Source organism: Mus musculus, chromosome 13 (genome assembly GCF_000001635.26).
Source record: "Mus musculus strain C57BL/6J chromosome 13, GRCm38.p6 C57BL/6J".
Taxonomy (NCBI): domain Eukaryota; kingdom Metazoa; phylum Chordata; class Mammalia; order Rodentia; family Muridae; genus Mus; species Mus musculus.
In genome coordinates this window covers 104,817,118-104,838,742 of record NC_000079.6, presented here as the reverse complement: position 1 = coordinate 104,838,742, position 21,625 = coordinate 104,817,118, and the positions used below count along the sequence as shown (strand labels likewise).

The 21,625-nt window shown below is 41.7% G+C and overlaps 1 protein-coding gene across 2 annotated transcripts; it reads right to left on the bottom strand.

The window, feature by feature from the left end:
• Positions 1-66: 66 nt before the first annotated feature.
• Positions 67-21,573, bottom strand: Srek1ip1 (splicing regulatory glutamine/lysine-rich protein 1interacting protein 1). Of its 2 annotated transcripts, none has more exons than NR_135272.1 (5): positions 21,377-21,573; positions 11,641-11,688; positions 5,638-5,889; positions 4,423-4,495; positions 67-1,378 (listed from the first exon to the last, which is right to left on the bottom strand). NR_135272.1 is itself a non-coding variant. In NM_026075.3 (5 exons), the coding sequence occupies exons 1-5, from the start codon at positions 21,387-21,389 to the stop codon at positions 1,195-1,197; spliced, it is 462 nt and encodes a 153-aa protein (NP_080351.2). In that variant the 5' UTR covers positions 21,390-21,573; the 3' UTR covers positions 67-1,194. The 2 variants fall into 2 exon arrangements, 1 of the variants encoding a protein (NP_080351.2); NM_026075.3 differs by having other exon boundaries at positions 5,746-5,889.
• Between the last annotated feature and the right edge of the window lie 52 nt (positions 21,574-21,625).

The window sequence follows — 21,625 nt, the reverse complement described above, 5'->3', positions numbered from 1 at the left end:
TTAGGGACTATTAGATGTCAAACTACTCTATACTGATAACCATGAAATTAAAAACCTCAGAGACACTTAAATCTACTGACATGTCATTGAAAATGCTTATTTATATACAAATTTCATTATTACACAAAGGCTTTCACGATGCTATCTCCAAGTCGTCAATTTTAAAAAGTACAGAATGGAAATCTTAATTTAAAAATTTTCACAGTGCTACTAAGATCTGTGACCGACGTGGAAGAGGAAATATCAACATTGATTATCCATGAGCCAGAAGTTCAGTGTGAAACTCACTCTAAAACCATTTCAGAAAAAAAATATATATATGCACACATTCATAAAAACTATCATAACACGAATATATGTAGGCATCATATACACTGGATACAATTAAAATCAGTTTTAATGAGGATTTTGCTGCTACCACACAAAAAGCTCTGTGTTTGAGGTATCACCTAAGACATGCCAATATGGCACATTTGTAAATCAACCCAGGATCTACCCTAATAATCTTGACTAGCATAGAATCTCTCTGCCAGACTTCCTAGTAACCTAAATGATTGTTTAAAAAAGGGGATGTTTTAATTGTTATAAAAACATGGGAGGCAAGTGCCAGAAACATGCATTTCATAAAACAACGGCACTGTTATAAATACTTTCATTATTATCTTCCTGTAGATCCCATTCATTTAAAAACTTACTACTTAAGATCAGTAAAGCAATTTTATCCTCAATGTTATTTTAGAAAGTCTAGAGATTTAAAAAACAACAGTGAAGACCCTCACTATCTTTATACATTACAGAGTACATAAAGCTATTCAGTATCAAGAGCAAATCACTCCTGCCGAGGCAGCTGTGCCACTGGAAGGCGGACACGACTCAGAGCTGCTAAGTAGATCATTCCTGTGACTGCAGTAAAGCCACGTGCTAATTGACTTACCGAGGGACAGCACCGGCCTAAGCCACCAAAAGAATGATGTGCTTTGTAAGTACGCATGTCTATACTTGAGGCACATCTGCTAAGTAAAGAGATGGGTTTAATACAGATGGTCAGAGAGAGAAGGGCCCCAATAGGTGAGAATGTCTTTATGGAAGAGGCTGGGACTTCCTGCAAAGTGTAATCACATAGCACTTCCAAGGAAGGCTCAACAGTTAAAAACACTGAATTCTTGAATTTTCTGAGTTAGGCCCAAGACGCTGTTACTTTTTGGTGAGTTCAGAATGGTAAGGGGAAGAACGCTTTTCCTTTTTTCTCTTCTTTTTTTCCTTTTTGTGATGCTTTCCTTTCTTTGACTTGTTCTTTTTTTCCTTTTTCTTTTCTTTTTTCTGATACTTCTGTTTCTTTTGTTTTGCGGAGTCCTCTTCAGTGGCACTGGAGTAAGACCTATGGGCAAGAACACTGCTGTGACTGGAGACATCAACTGTGTAGGATCTGCGCTGCCTCAGGTCTGGGAGAAGAGGAGTGAACACGGATACTAAAAAGTTGCCTTCTATTCTCCTTAAATGCAGCATTCAATGTTCGCTGCTTGGTCACGGAAGCTGATAAAGCTACCATCTCCTCTCTGCTTAGCACTAGAGAACTGAGGTGTTTTCCTGGGTTGCCACAGGCTTGCACACTGTGCTCCCTGCCCTGCCTATCAGAATCTCACAGGGGAGACTGAAGCAGAGGTCACTGACCTCATGCACGCAGCCCACTCGTGTATGTAATCACTTGTTATCATGTTCTCTTAACTCACAAAAGGATGCAATTATGGCTCAATATAAAAAGGATCCTAATTGTTCCTCAGTATGAATGGATAAGAGCTAAAAATTAACAAAATAAAAGCACTTCTGCAATTCCTGTCATTTTTCATAATGAGCTTGATCCTCCTGCTTGCAGAGTGATGGAAATGAGCACTTGTATTTCCAAGAGATTTTTATTAGTTACAGAAAGGGGGCTTTTAAAAAATTTTTTTATTTTTAATTATTTTTATTTTTAATTATTTTTATTTTTTTGATTTTTTTCGAGACAGGGTTTCTCTGTGTAGTCCTGGCTGTTCTGGAACTCACTTCGTAGACCAGGCTGGCCTCGAACTCAGAAATCCGCCTGCCTCTGCCTCCCAAGTGCTGGGATTAAAGGCGTGCACCACCACTGCCCAGCGAAAGGGGGCTTTTAAAATGAATACTTGCTTGTAGGCGAATGAGGATGATTGGTCATTATATTTTTCTAATATTTTAACATGAACTTGAGAGGGAACACCCCCAGAATTTTCTACCCTGATATGGGTATGCGGAGTTAGGGTGGAGATTAAAAAAGAAGTCATCTTTTCAAATCTCCTGTAAAGTACAACACTTTACCTATGTCTAAACCCAGGATATATATGTGACAACATAGAAGCTAAGCTAATTTAAAATGCAGGAGGCATCTTAAAAGTTACTGCATATGTGTAGTATTGTGTGGACTGAGCAGGTTGTATTTATATATTTAGGAGTTTTTCTTCTATCTATCTATCTATCTATCTGTCTGTCTATCTATCTATCTATCTATCTATCTATCTATCTATCATCTATCAATCAATCAATCTATCTATCTACATAAAAATATAAATAATACTTGAAAGTCTTGAAAAAAGAGGCCACAGATTTGAAAGGGAGTGGAGGGTATATGGGAGCCTTGGAGGGAAAAAGGGAAGGGAGAAATTATGCAATTATGTTGTGTGGTTTGAATATGCTTGGCTCAGGGAATAGCACTATTTGGAGATGTGGTCTTGTTGGAGTAGGTGTGATCTTGTTGGAGGAAGTGTGTCACGGTGGGTATGGACTTTAAGACCCTTGTCCTAGCTGCCTGGAAGCCAATCTTCTCCTACCTGCCTTTGGAACAAGAGGTGGAACTCGCAGCTACTCCTGCACCATGCCTGCCTGGATGCTGCCATGTTCCTGCCTTGATGATAATGGACTGAACTCTGAACCTGTTAAGCCAGGGCCAATTAAATGCTGTCCTTAGTAAGAGTTGCTTTGGTCATGGAGTCTGTTCACAGCAACGAAACCCTAACTAAGACTTATGTCTTAATTTAAAATCTTTTAAAAAGTTAGCTCAGCAATCTAAATATTAGGACTATACCCCAAACTAAGAAACGTCAGAACAGATATAGGGCAAAAGTGAATTCATAAGCCTGCAGGGTTCAGGGACCCTTGCCCCTAGGAGTGGCTTGGGTGAGCTCCTAACCCCAAGCTTCCCCTCACTTCTTTCTTTTTATCTTGCTTGTCTACTTATTCCCACATACATAGCTTCTTCTGTGCCTGTGCATTTTTTCCTTAGCTTTTGGTACTGGATTCTCAGGTTTAAGGCAAAACTAGGTTTGAGCATAGCATATATGATTAGGTAGCTATCTTCACAGGCATGCAGAAGTTTGGGTTTCAGGGCCTAAGGTCTCTGAGGCTTGGCATAGATAGGTCTGAAAACAAAATATATATATACATACACACATATAAAATATATATGTGATGTGTGTGTGTGTGCCTGAGTATATGCACACACAAGTATATCAGAACCTGGAACACAGTATAGCCTCATGTTTCCTGTAAGCAATCCGGCCTGCTTTGTTAGCATAAATAACAATACACTAGTCAGAAATCTGAGCTCTACACTCCCAGCATAGATTATTTAACTCCCAACACTTGAAAGTAAGCTAACTTTTACAATTCATAAGTTTTCTGGTGTATTAAAATATATATAGTCAAGTACATTATAAAATTATAAAATGGCAACACCTGATTTAAAAAAAAATTCTCAGAGAATAAAGTCCAGACCGGTCCTTACTATGATCAAATGCTCAAAAATATGTCTACTTATTTTAGTATAAATAAGACTATACTTAATAATCAGGGGAGGATCTATCTCTTACTGAATTTGATCAATTTCTTTAATCAGTCATTAAAAGTCTTATCAGTAAAATATTAAAAAATGGGTAGTGAGGGTTGTGAAAGATCTGAAGAAAGTCTGGGCTTAGGAAATTCTATTAAACTCCATTAATAAATAAATTAATGTATTAGTCACTGTAATGATAGGAGAATATAGATATTTAGAATCCAATTTCAAAATGAGCACAAACTATATATGAAGAATTTAGATGTGTATCCGACTAAGATGGGCTTGTGTTATGAAGGTAACATCCAGAATACAAATGTATAAAAGGGAAGGGATGTGGCCACTGCTCAGGACCTCAGTTCGCTCCAGAGAACACGTGACTAAGCGATGCCTTCATTTCTGATTCCTGGTTTCTAATGTAGAGGACTTTGCTAGTTCACTAAACTAAACATCTCATTCTCATGAAGAAGACATGAATAGTAAATTGACTGGACTCTATCAAAACTGAAATCTATATTCCCTCCTGGATTCAAAGCTTCTGGGTTTCTTTTCCAACAAGTAAACAATCCACTAAAACGTACCTTTTCCTCCTTTTCTTCAATTTAATTTTCTCCCTGCTCTTTTCCTTTTTCTTTTCCTCTTCTTCATTTATTCCTGTAAGGAAGGTAGGGAGAAAATAATCAGGTCACCACGAGTCTCTGTCCCAGAATGCTGTGTGTGTTCGTGCACAGATTGTAGTTTATAGTTAGAAGGACAAAGATAACAAGAAAACAGGTGTCCATGCAGATAGGTATATTCACATACATAAAAGTAAAGAAGTCAGCCAGGCATGATGGCGCACGCCTTTGATCCCAGCCCTTGGGAGGCAGAGGCAGGCGGATTTCTGAGTTCTAGGCCAGCCTGGTCTACAAAGTGAGTTCCAGGACAGCTAGGGCTACACAGAGAAACCCTGTCTCAAAAAACCAAAAATAAATAAATAAATAAATAAATAGAAAAAGTAAATAAATCTTTTTTCTTTAAAAGCACTCTGAAAATCTCAAACACAGTGAGTTTCATATTTATAATCCTCTCATTTTAAATAAGTAAGTAAAAGTTACATTTTACTTCTCTATAATACTCTGTTCTCTAACTGGAAGTTTACAAGCATACAACTTCATGGTAACCCCGTTATGATAACAAGGCTTTGTACACAAGACTGCACAAAATGAGAGGGGCTTCTTTCACAGCCTATTTGGAGTAGCATAAAAGCTTCTTACAGTATTATTTTTTAATGATTTTAAATGTTTATTCTTACTTATGCGACTGTGTACCTATATGCCTCATGTGTGTAAGTCCTGTGGAAGCCAGAGGAGGGTGGACGATGCCCTGGAGCTGGGCTTACAAGCAGTTGTGAGCTTCTTGAGGTGGGAGTTGAACCCAGTTCCCCCGGAACCACAGCAAGCTCTTTTAACGCTGAGCCATCTCTCCAACCCCACTTAGGTAAATCCTGGTAAGAGTATGTCCAAAAGCAGAAAAGAAATTCCTGGGGCTTATATATTGTGAGTCTTAGAACTCTTGCTTGCCTGTGCCTAGGATTCTTTGTGTACTTAACATTTCTAGTAAGCTTTCGATTGTCTAATCTCTGATATTTGACAGCGGGACTTGGATCCAATGTTTTGTGTTACCCCAGTGTAACAGGCAACAAACAAGGAAAAAGCAAAATGCTAACTATGGACTCAAAGGCCGACGTGCCTCCTGGTCTCATAACTGCTTACTAATGTTATGTCGGCGACTTCCCTCAAAGCTGAAGCTCTCACCTCTGCTGTAGCCCTCGTATGCAATAGGAAAGACGCCTCTATGATGTGCACAGTTACATAAGCGTCCCGTGAGTCAGAAGAGGACAGTGGGCAGGAACCACGGCTTACTTTTCTCCTGCAGAGCCTGCAGCTTGTTCAGCTCCTCATTTTCTTCATCACTGTCCTCACTACTGGTGCTGCTGACGTCCAACACAATGTCCCTTTTGGGATCTACCCGGAGAAAATTGCGGCACTCGAAAGTCAGATGACCAGCTAAATAAAGAAAACAAGAGAGAAGGAGGAAAACTACACCCATAGCTGTGCTTTTTGCTTTGGTACTTCACAGTAGGCAACCGAGTACCGTAACACCACCAAAGCCTCACTTGTACTCGGCTGCGGGCGGTTACTACTGTTCCCTATGGTTTTGAGTGATACACACTTCCAACAGAACTTTCTCCTTCTTCATTGCAACTTCTAATTCAAGAAACACTGTGGCCGGGCATGGTGGCGCCCACGCCTTTAATCCCAGCACTTGGGAGGCAGAGGCAGGCGAATTTCTGAGTTCGAGGCCAGCCTGGTCTACAAAGTGAGTTCCAGGACAGCCAGGGCTACACAGAGAAACCCTGTCTCAAAAAAAACAAAAAACAAAACAAAACAAAACAAAAATGAAACATTGTGGGGCACTTGTCCTGCATTTCAGAATACTGAATTGCCGTTTTCTCTTTCGATAAGCACAGATTAGTTTACATTATTTAGATCAGGGTTACTAACATACTCTCATACATGAGGACTTTTTATTTCCCTGTAGCTTTTTCGCCTCGGCTTGACTTCTAACTCGTGTGGTTATATCTTTCATCTAAGTAAAGGTGTTGTAACCTGTAGGCATCAATAAAATTAATCAGACCTCTTTAAAGAATTCAAAGATTAATATTTAAATTCTGATATCAGTTTTCCTAAATTCTTCTAGTAAGGAGGTTTCAGTAATTGTTCACTGTGACGGTTATCGCTGATTTGGTCTTGAGAGGATGGAGGCTCATCTGAAGACAAGGCTCTTGCACCCTCTGAGGGTTTAGATTAGGTGAGTTGAAGTGGGGAAGACTCGCCCTATATGTGAGCAGCCGCATTCCTTGGGCTGTGTCCTGGACTGAACAAAAAGGTCACAGGGTGGCCAACAAGATGGTTCAGTGGGTAAAGCCATTTGCTACTACTGAGTCAGAGGACATAAGTTCCATCCCTGTGACCCATATTGTGGAAGAAGAGAACAAAGTCCTCAAGATCTCCTCTGCTGTTCACATGTTGCCATGGTCCATGAGTAACCACACACACACACACACACACACACACACACACACACACATATGAAAGAGAGAGGGGGGGATTTAGTGGTGCTATTAAACCTTTTGGAAGTTCTGCCTTGGTCCCATCCCATCCCACCTTCTAGAGTAATTACAGAGCTGGGATCCCAGGTGTGGGTCACTATGCCTATGATTATGTGGTGCTATGGCCTGAACTCACAACTTACTGCATGCTAGGCAAATGGTTTACTAATTGAGATATAGCATCAGCCTATAAGACTTTTTTAATAGTAATTTCTTAGCACTAGCAAGATAGTTCTGGTCTCAATGTTAACTGTACAGTTCATTCCTAACACTTAGAAGGTAAAGATCTGGTTGCCGAGTGCTTAGTGTTCTTTTCCTTGTAATTGCTATTTTGTAGGTTCTCAAACATGAGGGGTCTTGCTAATTTCTCTAAGTGGTTAAGTGAAATTTTCCTAATTTCTATCTCACGGTGGGGGCAGGGATCCTGGCTTTATATAAGAGGCTCTGCTCCAGGCATCCAGCTACTCTCAGGCCCTAATGGCATTCAGTCAGTGTGTGACTCACTGTGTGTTCGGCATGCACCCTCTGCTTTCCCTTGAAGACCCCATGCATCCCAGCAGCCAGGTGGGTTGCCTTCCTTTTGAGCTAAGTTTCTTGGTTTGGTTCTGTTGTTATCACATTATTTCCCTTCAGTGCTATGCACTTAGTGCAGAAAAGAGGGCTTTGCACTGCAGCCTGGCTTGCCATTGGGACCAGAATTCCTGATACAATCTTACTTTAGTCAAGTTAGCTTTGTATCCAAATGTCTGGCACTGAAATCGACATGTGAGACAAATGCTTAAAAGTCCCTACAACGGGTCTGGCTTTATGTTGATGACGGTGACATGGTAAATTACTTGTGAAATTGCAATGGAGTTTGTTTTTTTGTCTGCTGCTGCTGTTTTTCTTATTGGTTTAAGTGAAAGACACTTAGGATATCATTGTGTCTCCAACCATTAGTCTACTTGTGGCTTCTTTTCTAAATAGACTCTCAGATGATAAATGGTAAAGAGTTATCAGAATGTAAGGGGCCGGGGAGTCAGCTCAGTGACAAAGCACTGGCCATGCGAATGTGAGGCTCAAAGTTTGGATCCCTATAACACTATAGCCTCTGTTAAAAAACCAAAAAGGTCAGGCGGGCATGGGAGCTACCTGTAGTCCCAGTACCTAGCATGCAGAGACAGAGGATCCCTGGGGCAAGCTGACTAAGTAGAGTAGCCAAATCATCAAACTCGGAGTTAGTAAGAGGCTGGGTTCAGTATGACATAACCCATAAGTGGGTTGTACCTTCTGTAAGTTGTCAGGGGAAAAAGGATGGTAGCTGTCTTAGTCAGGGACAAAACATCATGACCAAAAAGCAAGTTGGAGAGGAAAGGGTTTATTCAGCTTACACTTCCACACTGCTGTTCATCACGAAGTCAGGACTAGAACTCAAGCAGGTCAGAAAGCAGGAGTTGATGGAGAGGCCATGAAGGGATGTTCTTTACTGGCTTGCTTCCCCTGGTTTGCTTAGCCTGCTCTCTTATAGAACCAAGATTACCAGCCCAGAGATGGTCCCACCCACAAGGGGCCTTTCCCCCTTGATCACTAATTGAGAAAATGCCCCACAGCTGGATCTCATGGAGGCATTTCCCCAGCTGAAGCTCCTTTTCTGTGATAACTCCAGCCTGTGTCAAGTTGACACACAGAACCAGCCAGTACAGCAGCTATATAGAACTTCTCTCTCTGCCTCCTGTCAGTTGTGAGGGGAACACACACATCCTCCATCTTACTCTGCCTTAAGGGGGGACCAGAGACAAGAGAGCTGCCCACGCTAGGAGCCCAGGAGAAAGTGAGCTAAGGAGAAGCAATCCCTCCCATTCTGTTGTCACCTCAGTCATTCTGTCACAGTGACCAGAAAAGGAAAGATGCCATGACTAACTGAATTCTGAGGGCCCAGTTTCTTGCTTAGGGGGAAGACAGAAGTCAGCTGAAGCAAGTGCCACAATTAAATATTTTATGTATAAGAGTTGCCTTGGTCATGGTGTCCTATTTAAATGCTTTCTTTTATAACAGTTGTTGTGGTCTATGTAGCAGATGAGCAGTTTGGTCTTCATGGGGATCCCCCAACAACTGGAGCAGGGGCTGTCCCTGAGTCTGTTGCCTGCCTGCCTGTGGATCCCCTACCCCGGTTGGCCTCAGTGGGAGGCCAAGCAAAAGGGGAAAGTGGAATAGGGGTTGGACTTGCACAAGGGGGTCCTGGGAGGAGAGGAAGGGCTGCTAAGTAAGTAAGTAAGTAAATTTAATCATAAAAAGAGTTGCTGTGGTCATGGTGTCTCTTCACAGCAGTAAAACCCTCACGAAGGCAATATATTTTGCCACTATAGAGAGTAAAAACAAAAAAACAAAAACAAACAAACAAATAAACGAAAAAACAAACAAACAAAAAAAACCAGCACCACACAGTATGAAATCTGGTAGCTGGATTTCGAATTCCACTTTTCCTACCCTGTCCCGGAAGAACCCATACCTTAGTTTTCTAATATGCAACAATCACAGCCCACAAACATTGAGGACCTACTATGGCTGGCCAGTAATGACCTGAAGTCATTATTTAATACAAGTCATACTTAGTATTCACAGCACCCTTTATGAAGTTAGGAACTTGTGGTGGTTTGAATAGGCTTGGCCCTCACAGACTCATGTGTTTGAATGCTTGGCCATAGGGAGTGACACTATTAGGAGGTGTGACCTTGTTGAAGGAAGTATGTCACTATGGGGGTGGGATTTGAGGTCCCTCAAGCTCCTACCAGTGCAGAAGAAACCCTCTTCCTGGCTGCCTTTGGATCAAGATTTGAACTCTTGGCTCCTCCAGCACCATGTCTGCCTGCACGATGCCATCCTTCCTGCCATGATGATCATGAACTGAACTTCTGAAACTGAAAGCCAGCCCCAATTAAAGACTTTATGTGTAAGAGTTGCCTTGCTCATGTGTCTCTTCACAGCAATAAAACCCTAATCAGGACAGTTCTATAACTGTCATTTTGCAGAAAGAAAACCAAAGTACAGAATAGGTAGGCCATGTGTCAACTACTGCACATCCAATGAGTGCTGAGGTATGATCTGTTGCCAGAGTGAATATTCATAAAAATGAAGATCAGGAAACTTTTGTGGAGTTTAATTGCAGTCTGTGGTATTTATTAATAAGTTATTTTTCTAATAACAAAGTTTGTAAATCAATTTCATGGTATTCTTTGAAATCTTTGTTTAATCATTTGTATTTGTTAGAAAATAATCCTTTAATGAATTGGAATATCCTAAGAGTTCAGTGTAGTTGGCACAGATGTCAAACACCTTTAGAGGCAGCAAGTGCTTCCAGGATAACTATTTATTAGAGAGGCCTGAAGAACTGCTGGACTTATCCTCCAGGGATGTTGTTTACGGAATGCAATAACATTAGTGATACAGTCTGTAATTACACAGGCTTGGGTGGACCTTCTAGTCCTTTTTAGATTAATCATTCTGGATTTATCATTGAACAGTTTTTTGCCCATAAGCAGAAATTCTGGGACCAATCAAACCCTTATAATGAAAGAAAATAAAACTTGAGACCTGTGATTCATGTAATAGCCCAAAGAGTTGTTTGTGAGCTTTGAAGCCTGGGACTGAGAACATAGCAGAACAGGCCAGGGCATGCCTGGGCAGGCCCGTCGTTAAGACATTCCTGAGGCTGCTTGGCCATAAAGATAAAGAGAATGCAAAGTCATGTCTGACTGGCCTGGCGCCTCCCTATCTCCCGCCCTTCTGACGTGGGTTAAATGTTAACCAGATGCTCTGCTGTTACCTCCATCTGCATGTACAGTTTGCTGATGTTTAAATGAACCAATCGTGTGAAACCGCGTCAATTCCTCCCCCAGTCCCAGACCCTTTTCTATAAAAACCCCTAGCTTTTGAGCCTCTTGGCCGACAACCACTGTCTCCTGTGTGAGATACGTGTAACTTTGTCATTAAACTACCTCATGTGTTTGCATCAAAGCGGTCTCTCGTGATTCTTTGGGTGCACGATTCTTTGGGATACAAGTGGGGGTTTCCCCACTAGGTTCTTTCAATACAAAGGGATACATTCAGGAAACATTAAAAAAATCATTTCAATGCCTTTACCTCTTCATCAGTATCCAGGAAGGGAGAAATAATAGAGGTGTGTGCATATATATATATATATATATATATATATATTTTATTTTTTTATCTATGGGTGTTTAGCCTGCATGCATGTATGTATGTGTACCATGTACATGCCTGTGGAAGCCAGAAAAGGATGCCCGATCTCTGGGACTAGAGTTTCAAATGGTTATGAGTTACCACATGGGTGCTGGGAATTGAACCCCTGCCCTCTAAAAGACAAGTGTTCTAAACTGCCTAGTCACCTCTACAGCACCACCTATTATTCTTCTGTGTACATAGTCCTTTACTTTTGTAATTTCAATTATTTTAGTTCTATTTCCTCCAAACAGTCTACAGCTGACCCCTAATATTCACAGCATCTTAGCTAGTTATCACATAGAGAAGGGCTCAGGGCCACCCACAGAGCTGCTGAGGTCAGGATGCTGAGTCATCTGGTCCCCAGGAAGCAAAGGCCCAAGAAAACAATCACAGTAGACAGAAAGTTGCTTTTCAGCACACTTACGGTAGCCACATTTTCTGCAGCCTGCTCTGACATTGTCCTTGTTGCAACCTGAAATACAATTGGAGAACATTTGGGGAATACATGTAAGTGAGAATAAGGACTTTATCATATGAAAAGATAACCCTTTGTACTAAAGTTCCTAGAAAAAAATCTCTAATCTTAGCAACACCACTCTATTATTTTGATGAACAGTCAACTCTCTGAAAGTGAATTCACCCAAATCATTTGACCAATATTTCAAGAACATATTTTTTCTAATTAAATAGGAACCCAGCATTATAATTGAGAACTTAAACACTTTAGGAATTCTACAACATAGGGGAAGAGATTGTAGGATACTATGGCCTTTTTTTTTTTTTTTTTCAGAAAAAATAATCCCTCTTTTCTCAAAGAAATTGGTGAAATTTTATCCATAAAATTTGCTGTAATTCCAAGGTATCATTACAAAAGCAAAACAAAACAAAGCACTTAGATTCAGCACTTAAACTTTGAGACATGAAAACAAAGTAGTTACACATCCCAATTTGATAAATGTTTACAAATATTCACAATATTTCTGTGTGCTCAGTACATACAGAAGGTGTTGACAATATAAACACTAGGAATGAAAGAAAACTGCTCTTTTATAATTGTGACAATTACACACTTAAGAAGAGGATTTGAGTCACTTCAATGTACAGTTCAGCAGCATGGAGAATGGCTGCGATGATACACAGTTCTCAACTACTGTCCTCCTCTGGATGATCAAGAAGAGTAAGTCTGCCCACCAGACATGCATGTTTCTCAAATCTCAGCCACTCCAGTCTACTTTCCATTAGTCTGTCTGAACACACTATTCGTTTTTTGTAAGCTGGACACAGATTCTTTAAGAATCTATGCATAGGCTAGCATGCGCCAGAGTTGTATTCTTTTTTTGTGGCTGAATATTCCATTGAATGTTACAATGAATTTTATTTTCTACCAGTGGCTTCTGTGTAGCAATGAGAGGACCATGGAGCATCACTCCACTCTCTGAGGAAGGGGGTGTCACTTTCTAAATAACTTCAAATGGAGTTATCATTCTTAATGTAAGACTATATATAGTAAATGTAGAGAACAGACAGAAAACATCAGTAATTGTAAAAGGTGAAAGATTTATATGCTCTGAAGAGAAACCAGAGTATACATCTGTAATTGTAAATGAAAATAATTCTTAAGCTCTTTCTTTACTATGATAAAACTGAAACAACTAGTTATTTCTTCCTATTTCTAGTTTGGGGAAAAAATACACTCAATGAATGAGCTGCTCTTGTAAACACACCCTACAACACTGCACATTTAAACAGCTCTACTGCAGCTGACAACCTCAGAGGACAGTGTGAGAACTGTGCCCCTGACATCTGAGCCTTCTAGGAAATCCCACAGCACAGAGGTTTGTAACATTTCCCACCGTCAGCCTCTGAGTGACAGGGAGAACCTATCTGGTAGCACTTATCACCCTGTCACACCTTCCTAAGGACTCAGGAGTTGCAGTTCTTTTGTTTTTGTTTCTGTTTTTTGTTTTTTGAGACAGGGTTTCTCTGTATAGCCCTGGCTGTCCTGGAACTCACTTTGTAGACCAGGCTGGCCTAGAACTCAGAAATCCGCCTGCCTCTGCCTCCCAAGTGCTGGGATTAAAGGCATGCGCCACCACAGCCCAGCTGGGCTTTGTAGTTCTTAAGCTGCTTTCACCTCAAATTCTATTGTCACTTTCAAGTATTTACATATTTAATTCAGAAAAGGCCTCCCTGTCTAAGTTTTTGAGCACTGGGTACTGGTCCCTTCCCTTTAGACTCTGTGTCTCTACTTTGCCCCATGAGAACCCACATGCCACAGTTAGCAGAACTCACTGTGGGATACACCTGGATTAATCTAATCGAAGGTTTCTCCATTATGAAAATAACAGCACGTTGACAAAAAAGCTCAGAGAATATGGGTCAGTGTTAAGTTTGTTTCCATAGAAACCACAGATGTTGAATAAACTGCTTCTTGCACCATTATTACTTCTGCCACAGACTAAGAGTAAGGGACAGGTGTAAAGCTGCCTCACCTCAGCCTGTGCTAAAGCTGCACTCAGTTATAGCAAGAGACACTCATGCGAACTCATTCTTCACATGCTTCCTTGTTTTCAGAAAGGACAGAACATGAAATTTCCCTCAGGTTACCTTAACAGAGACAAAACTTTTTTTTTTTTTTTTTTTAATCATAAAAGAACTAACTAGATCTCCCTACAAGCTACTTCCTCAACTGCCTTTGGCCAAATTAAGATCTCAACTTCATTTATAGTTATTTGCAAGATGCCAAATGAAACATTTCTACATGGGCCTTTGAGACCAAGACAAAAAAGACCTCAAAAAAGTGATGTAATCATAGCTCACACTGTCAAGATCTAGCATCTGTAACCTCAACATTTGGGAGTCTGAGGCAGGAGGATCATGAGTTCAAGTCTCGTCAGGCCTACATACATAGATGTTAGTTTGGGCTATGTGAGACCCTGTTTGGGGGAGGGGCAGGGAGTCCATTTTCCAAAGCACTGATGGCAGTGACTGGTTGCTCTGTTTGGTTTGCTTCACCTTTTCTGAGCACCGCTAGCAAGGATTTTCTTAGATTCTCCTCGGCATCTTTCCTTTGCAGCTTAATCATTAGTTTCTGTTGTGCAGACAAGAAGTGTAGCTGGGGGCAGTGGTACTGAAAAATCCTTGTAAACCCGATTAGGGAAGCTGCGCTGTGAGGCCCCTTCTCCCAGGAGAGATCCCTTCTCCCTCTGATGTGCAGCTGTTTCATTCATGTTCCTGGTTTACTCACCACTACGCTGGCTTAGGATGGTCAGTGATGCCTGCCCCCTTTAAGTTTTCCTTTATAATCAGGACCTACAATGTGAAGGTCACTATAGAAGCATAAAATAGGACCAGGCCGTGTGTGTGTGTGTGTGTGTGTGTGTGTGTGTGTGTGTATTGGGGAAGCAGGGTAGAAGACAGAGGACAAATTCAGAATACACTTGAAAGTTTGTGAAACAATATTTGTAACTTGCAGGAAGGACAAAGGGAATACTCGAAACACATTCTGAGAGAAAAGCCAATGGCTACTGGGGAAAAGGCAGGGAAGGGGCAAAGAGTAGGCAGACAGTGTAGGGAGAAAGAAATAGGAATTACTCTAAAACATGTCGAAGATGCCCACTTTTCTTTACATGCTAAAATGCCCATTAAAAAACAGTACCAGGAATCTACTGTCCCTTATCAGAGAAGCACGGGGTGAAAAACTTGAAGAGGCCATTGAGTGGACATGCTCTGGAAGGTCAGTGGGGTGCAAATTAGCATAGCACCAAGTCAACCACAAGGCCTTAATCCAGCAGCCCCATGCCTGGGAACTCATACAGTTAGTTAGTTCACGTGCACAAATGCAAACCAACTATGTGTAAAATTAAGCACAGCAACATAGTTTGCAACTTTAAGAATAGAAAGAGTTAGCTGGGCGGTGGTAGTGCATGCTTTAATCCCAGCACTTGGGAGGCAGAGACAGAGGCAGAGGCAGGCAGATTTCTGAGTTTGAGGCCAGCCTGGTCTACAAAAGTGAGTTCCAGGACAGCCAGGGCTACACAGAGAAACCCTGTCTCGAAAAACAACAAAACAAAACATAAAGAATAGAAAGAGTTTAAATATAAGTAGAATAGTATATAAAATATAGTCTGAATGAAACGAGGCCAGTGTTCAATGAAAGGGAACAAGCTCTAACATACAGAGAGAGGAAGCTATAACAGAACTATCTGCGCTGTTGCATTTATATACAAGGAAATGGAACTTTACTTAGCTTCCTATTTCTTCTCTTCTGTAGTCTATCAGGCACACACACACACACAAATTCTTTAAACTAAACATGTTTATTTGCAGGCCTTTTAATATATGTCAATTATATTTTAGCAAAGCAGTTGCCACGGAAAAAAGCAAAACAGAAAGAAATAGAAGGATTCGAGAAGAAGGAAGCCGAAGGCAGGAGGATCCCAAGCTGTCAGGGGTTACATAGTGGAAACATTGTTTCAAAAACTGGAACAGAATGGCTAAAAGAAAGGGAAGGAGGAAACCCGAAGAGATTCTCCTGGCGGCTCCCTCAAAGTATGGAGGAAACATCAGATTCGACATAAATGCAGTTAGTTAGAAGGTACATTCCAAGCATTCTCAAGACAAAGGTTAATTTTGAGAGAGGACTGTAACTTTTACTCTGTAGGCCAGTCTGACTTCAAATGCATAGCGCTGCTCATGCCTCTGGCTCTTCAGTGCTGAGATTCTAGGCTCAAAGCCGACATTCAGCCACGGAAAACTGTCAGGTCCCAAGCCCACAAGACCTCAGCCCTGGCTCAGGCAGCACAGGCTGGACATTCAAACATTCCTCAGAACCTCACCACCACCACCCCCCCGACCCCGCCCCCGCCCTCGCAATCAACAGAAATGCAATCTACTACTCTATTAACTCCAACAAGCCACCTCTCCAGGGCCCCACACTAGTTCCCAGGCTGTTACAGCTTACCCGCCCCTCCCCCACCCCCAACACATAACCCCTTGTAACTCCAACCATTTTTGCTGCCTTCTCTGCTCCCACATTCTTGGCAGTTGGCTTCTCTCCCCACCCACCGTTTCTCTCTGTCCCTGAGGTAGCCCTGGCAACCTCCCCAGATGCTTCGGGCTATTCTTCTCTTATCCATAAAAACCTTCCCCCTTAATCATAGAGTAGTCATTTGGGTGGTTTCTTTACCGAGTCCCTCAAATACCGTATCAGCAATGAGAAGAACCTTAGTTTCCTATTTTTATTGTTTGCCTTATACTTTGTAGAAATAATCAATTTCAAAAGTAAGCAGTTAAAGTAACTAAGCTTTCTCTGTATCACTTAGCAACTGTATCACTTCTGCCACAGGGTGCCATCTTTCACTTTTAATTTGATAGAGTCAGTAAGAGTGGGCTAGATTTCCTTTGTCACAAGGTTTCCACTTGGTAATCTTATTATCACTTAACATACTTTGGGGCTCCTTCAGTAGAATAGTAATTTATTGAGGTTTTTTTTTCTTCTTCTTTTTTTTTTAACATAGACATGCAGATGCCTGTATAAAACATAATTCTGTCCTGTGAAAGTCAAAGGCAAAAAACTCTCAAGTGTTTAATCCCTTCGAATGGCTTATAGTAATAGTTGTGGATATACTCTCCTCAGGATCTTACATGGAGTAATGAAACTGAAATACAGAACAAACAAACAAACAAACAAACAAACTAGAAATTAGAAATTCCTCACAAATTTAAAAAGTAGGCTAACTGAATTTCTTAAAAGAGGTCCTATTGTTTAGATTAAAATGTCTTCTTAATCATTTGAACTCCAAGAGACAGATAAGCCAGTTAGAATCCCTTAAACTACTGATATGAAATAGCTAACTTAGGCAAACACATAAAATTCTTCCATTTGCCTCACAAAATAATCTATGAAAAAAAAAAGCCAACCTGGGTATGTGATGCCCACCAATCAGAGACTGCAGCTGGAGCAGTTAGCTTGAGGCCCACCTGCTGTCTTGTGAGTTTCAGGAAGATTTGAGCTACACTGAGCAAGAGTTACAACAGGCACAGGTTAGAAAGATCTTGAAGTCTCCTTCAAAAACATGTTGAACTGTCTCCAACTGAGATAAGCACAGCAGCCTGTGGTGGTCTTTCCCTAACTCAAGATCCCCAACTTCCCTCTTTGGTCTGCCCCAAATCAATGAGATCTTAACTGGGGAGCCCAGGTACCCATAAGTCCTGGGAATATAATCTATTGTCTGAGGAAGCAGAATCAAGACTTCCAGCACTGGATTGTGGTTATCATAAATGAGCTATAAATCCTGTAAATGGGTGTAACTCTGAACTGGTATTGGAAAAGCCATAAACATGAATGAAGTCCCTCACTATAAGAAGCTACATTGTACTAGACTCCCTGGGTTAGTGTACACATGGCTGTACTGCAGGACAGACTGTGCTGGCCAACATGAGAAACAACATATAGTTTTGCTCATAAGCATAAAAAAGAGACAGACAGCTGAAAATTTAAGGCAGGTATGCAATGGCCTCCAAGTAAGAAAGCCAATAATGAAGAGATGACAAAGACACACAGCACAGGTGGAAAAACACCTGAGAGGTCAGAAAAGAGCTGAAGAAGTCAAGTGTTTGGGGTTTTTTGTTTGTTTGTTTTTTGTTGTTGTTGTTGTTGTGTGTGGTTGTGTGTGTGATTGGAGAATACATAAGAATGGCAGGAAAAGGTAGAAAGGTCATGATCAGGTTACACACATCATTCTTGCAGAGAAGGGAACTGGAATATTTGAGAAGCTTGAAGAAATTCAAGATACTGTCCCCCTAGTTATGGGGACAAGGAAAGAGCCTATGAAAGGTTAAGTGGCTTAAAGAGAATTACAAAATCCACAGATTGCTGCCCCTCAGGAATGACAGAATGAGACATGATTCATGAACACTATTTTAGCAGCCACGTGTGAGAGGAAAGACGTTACCTACAGTTTGACTGAGGAATGAGGAAAATTGGCTGTGGTGTGACTTCCCACTTCTGTTATTACAAAGATGCTTTGGCAATATGCTGAAGGGATGTGAGACAGGGATGCTGACCCTGCCATTTCATCCTCTGCCCTGGCTACACAGACAGAACAAGGTCAGCATCTGCACCATCCTTCTCGGCAACACATGCTGCTACTTGAACCAGGTCAACTCTTGATGGAGAATGGAGACTTACTAATACAACTTCAACAGCTGGGCTAGGCTGAACAACTGTGAATGAGCAAAGAAATGTTCCAAAGAAAGTAAACTTCACTGAATCCTATGTTCAATGCCATTTGTCAAATGACTAAGTGTCTAAGATTTTTTTTTCCCGAAGATCTTCAGTATCTCATTGTTACCTACATAATAGTTTAAGCTGGCATTCAATGTGGTGGAAACACGTGACCACTGAAGCAGACAAGGCTGGTGGCTTCTGAAAAGCAGCCTCATTACTCTATAGTTATACCTTATAATAACCAGGAGCACAATCACCCCAAGCTGAATCCATCACACCTAAAATAAAAGAGCATGACACAATACTTGTCCTTCTTGATGATCACCTCAATGGAGCCCCATTTTCCTTCCGTGCAGCATCTGGATCGATCATCCAAGAAATTATCTTAACATCTTCTGTATCTGCACTTTCTAAAGCAGTTGCATTGTGCGTTTGTGCCACCTGTCAAGCCTATTATCTTGATTTTTTTGGGGGGGGTGGGTTTAAGCAGTTTATGTAAGTCATTCCATCTGGCTTAATGACACAATTTATTATTATGCTTTGAAACATTATTTTGAATTGAAAGGTTAACATTTTTTTTAACACTGGTCTCAAGTTTAAGAGCATCTCAAACAAAGCTAGAAGAAAAATCACTTTTTGTCCCTTTTCTTCAGGAGCAAATTATCATTCCTAAAGTTTTACGGTGTGTCTCCTGGTGTGTTCATACTCTACCAGTGCTCCAGCGCCTGCCCAAATGATGGGCAGTGACAGCAGGCCAACTCTGGGTGCAACTGTGTGATGCAGAGGTCACCAGAGCCTCACGAAATGCTTAGGCAAGTACTGTGCAGGCTCGTGGTTCTCAGCTCTTTCCTTTACATGCTATTATTCCTAGACTCCAGTCAGGTCTTCCCTTCACACATTACCCACTGTGTCTGCACAGTCCCTCACACTTTATCCTTTTAGTCCTATAATAAGTGTTGGTTTTGACTCTGACTTCTTGTCCAGTATTCTGTTTATTCCCATGCTATCTATGGGCCATTTCCATCCCGGGCCAGATAGACCTCAACACAAGTTCCAGACTGACCTTACCACCATCTCTCAACTCTGATCTTGAGGGATGTCTTCCCAGTTATGAGGCCTCCTCAAATGAGCTAATGTCAAAAACCAGGTTAATCTCATTTCCTACCCACACCAAAGCAATTAATTCTTAGTGATTCTACCACCACCACCACCCCCCCCTCCAAATTAGCTGCTTCTCTCTTAATGAGTCTACATCCTCAATGGTAACATAACTGACCAGAATCACCCTTAAGTACCAACAACGCCTCTACATTAACTAACTCTCCTCTAGGTCACAGTATCCTAAAATGTAATTTTTCTTAAAGCTGTTAAGTGTTTTCCTACTGTCTATTAACATCCTAACACTTTGTTTTTGCTTGTAAGGTCCTTCAGTCGCAGGGAATCTATTGTGCCATGGATATGTTGGAGAATGCATTTGCATTCATGGTGGCCAAGAGCTTGGATAATCTCCATTAGCTTTTGTAATAGGCAAGTTACTTGATTTCTCCGTCTGTGAAGTGAGACTAACAACAGCTATCTCATAGCAGTGGTTATTAAAGGGAGGAAAAAAATATACAATGTTTGACATAGTATCAGATACATGGGTTACATAGTAAAAGTTAGATACTTTGAATTATCGCTTTAGTTAATTTCTCTTTTCTCTCAGGTTAGCTGATCGTTAGCCACGGCAGGGCTCTTTCATTCCCTCTTTTAGTTCCTCTTCCTTTCTGTATCTGCTCCCTCTCCCTGCAGGTCCCCTGCACTCTCACCTTTCTTTAGCTTTCATCTGGAACATCCTTTTGTACACTCTGGATCCTGTTAGGTGTCCTGTTTTTGCTCGCCCCAGCGTTAGTTCTACTTTCTGTAAATCCCCCCCCCCCCGAATTCTAGGAGAGCAAGGGTTTCTACCATGCTGACTGCCACACACTCAATAAATGTAGTCACCTCTCTTTTCACAGCTCCTGGAGTGCTCCTCTGCAGAAGTTAGGAAGCAGCCCCACCCCGCAACAGTAATCTCTAGAATAAAGTTCAGAAAAGGCTGCCACGGAACAAAGACAGGGGTCAAACAGTAGCGGGAAGGGGCAGTGTTAAGCAAAGTTGGGGCTTCACAAATAGTTTGAGGGTCTTTCCTACAGTACTATGCACTGTGAATCTCCGAGATGCGAGGCGGGTATATCTCTTAAAAACACCTGCTTGATAATAGGGTTTTACAGAAACACATTCTGACAAAGTCGGCTTGGGGAAGTTCTTAGCGGCTCCCCAGTAAACTGGAGCAACAAAAACATCCCCGGAGCTCAGTTTGCCGTTTCTAGGTTAGAAACCTCTGAACACAAAAGTGGAACCTACAAAGAATCTTAGATCTAATTCGAGAAAGCACTGTCTTGAAACTGATAGGGAAACTGAGGCCCGGAAGGGCACAGCAGCGGGCCTGCAGCCACATAGAAATTACAGGCTGGAAGTGCTAGAACAAGCCTCAGGTGCTCTTCTTGGCGACTTTCAGTATAATGTGTATAGCCACCTGGATTCGGCAAAATGCTCACATTTCGAATTTTATTTTGAAATCGTGTGAAAGTTACAGTCTTCTGGGCAAGTTGTCCCCTTAGGCCTACAGTTCTCATTGTCACCAAGTCCCTTGTCCCTCTTACAATACACTTTCCCTCTAATCCTGTGCAGTTTGGGCTTGTCCAAGAATGACAGAGATGATCTTTCCCTATCTTTCTCACCCCGCTTTGAACTTGTAGTATAAGCTTTTTCATGTAAGCCGACCAAATCTAAATTTTTAGGCCTTCGCCTGATTCCCCAAGTGCTCGCTGCCACCCACCCCCGTGCTCTGGGCTTCCCTGCTCGTCTCATTCCTCTGGAGTGAGAGAGCCCTGCGGTTGACCTTCACCTGGGACTGCCATGATGCAAGGTGAGTGGGATCGTCGGAGTCCTGGGCTTTCGAGATCACGTTAGGTTCAGGTCCGTTGCGAGGACAGCGCATTCCCAAAGGGATCTCTCCCACCCGGCCACTACAACTTCACCGGGCAGGGGAAGGCCCGATGCACATCTAGGGTTGGCGGAACTAAGTGGCTGTGGATGCAGTTTCCAGGGGTGTCCTACCGCGGAGCACACGCGGTCGGAACCATTTCGGCCCGCT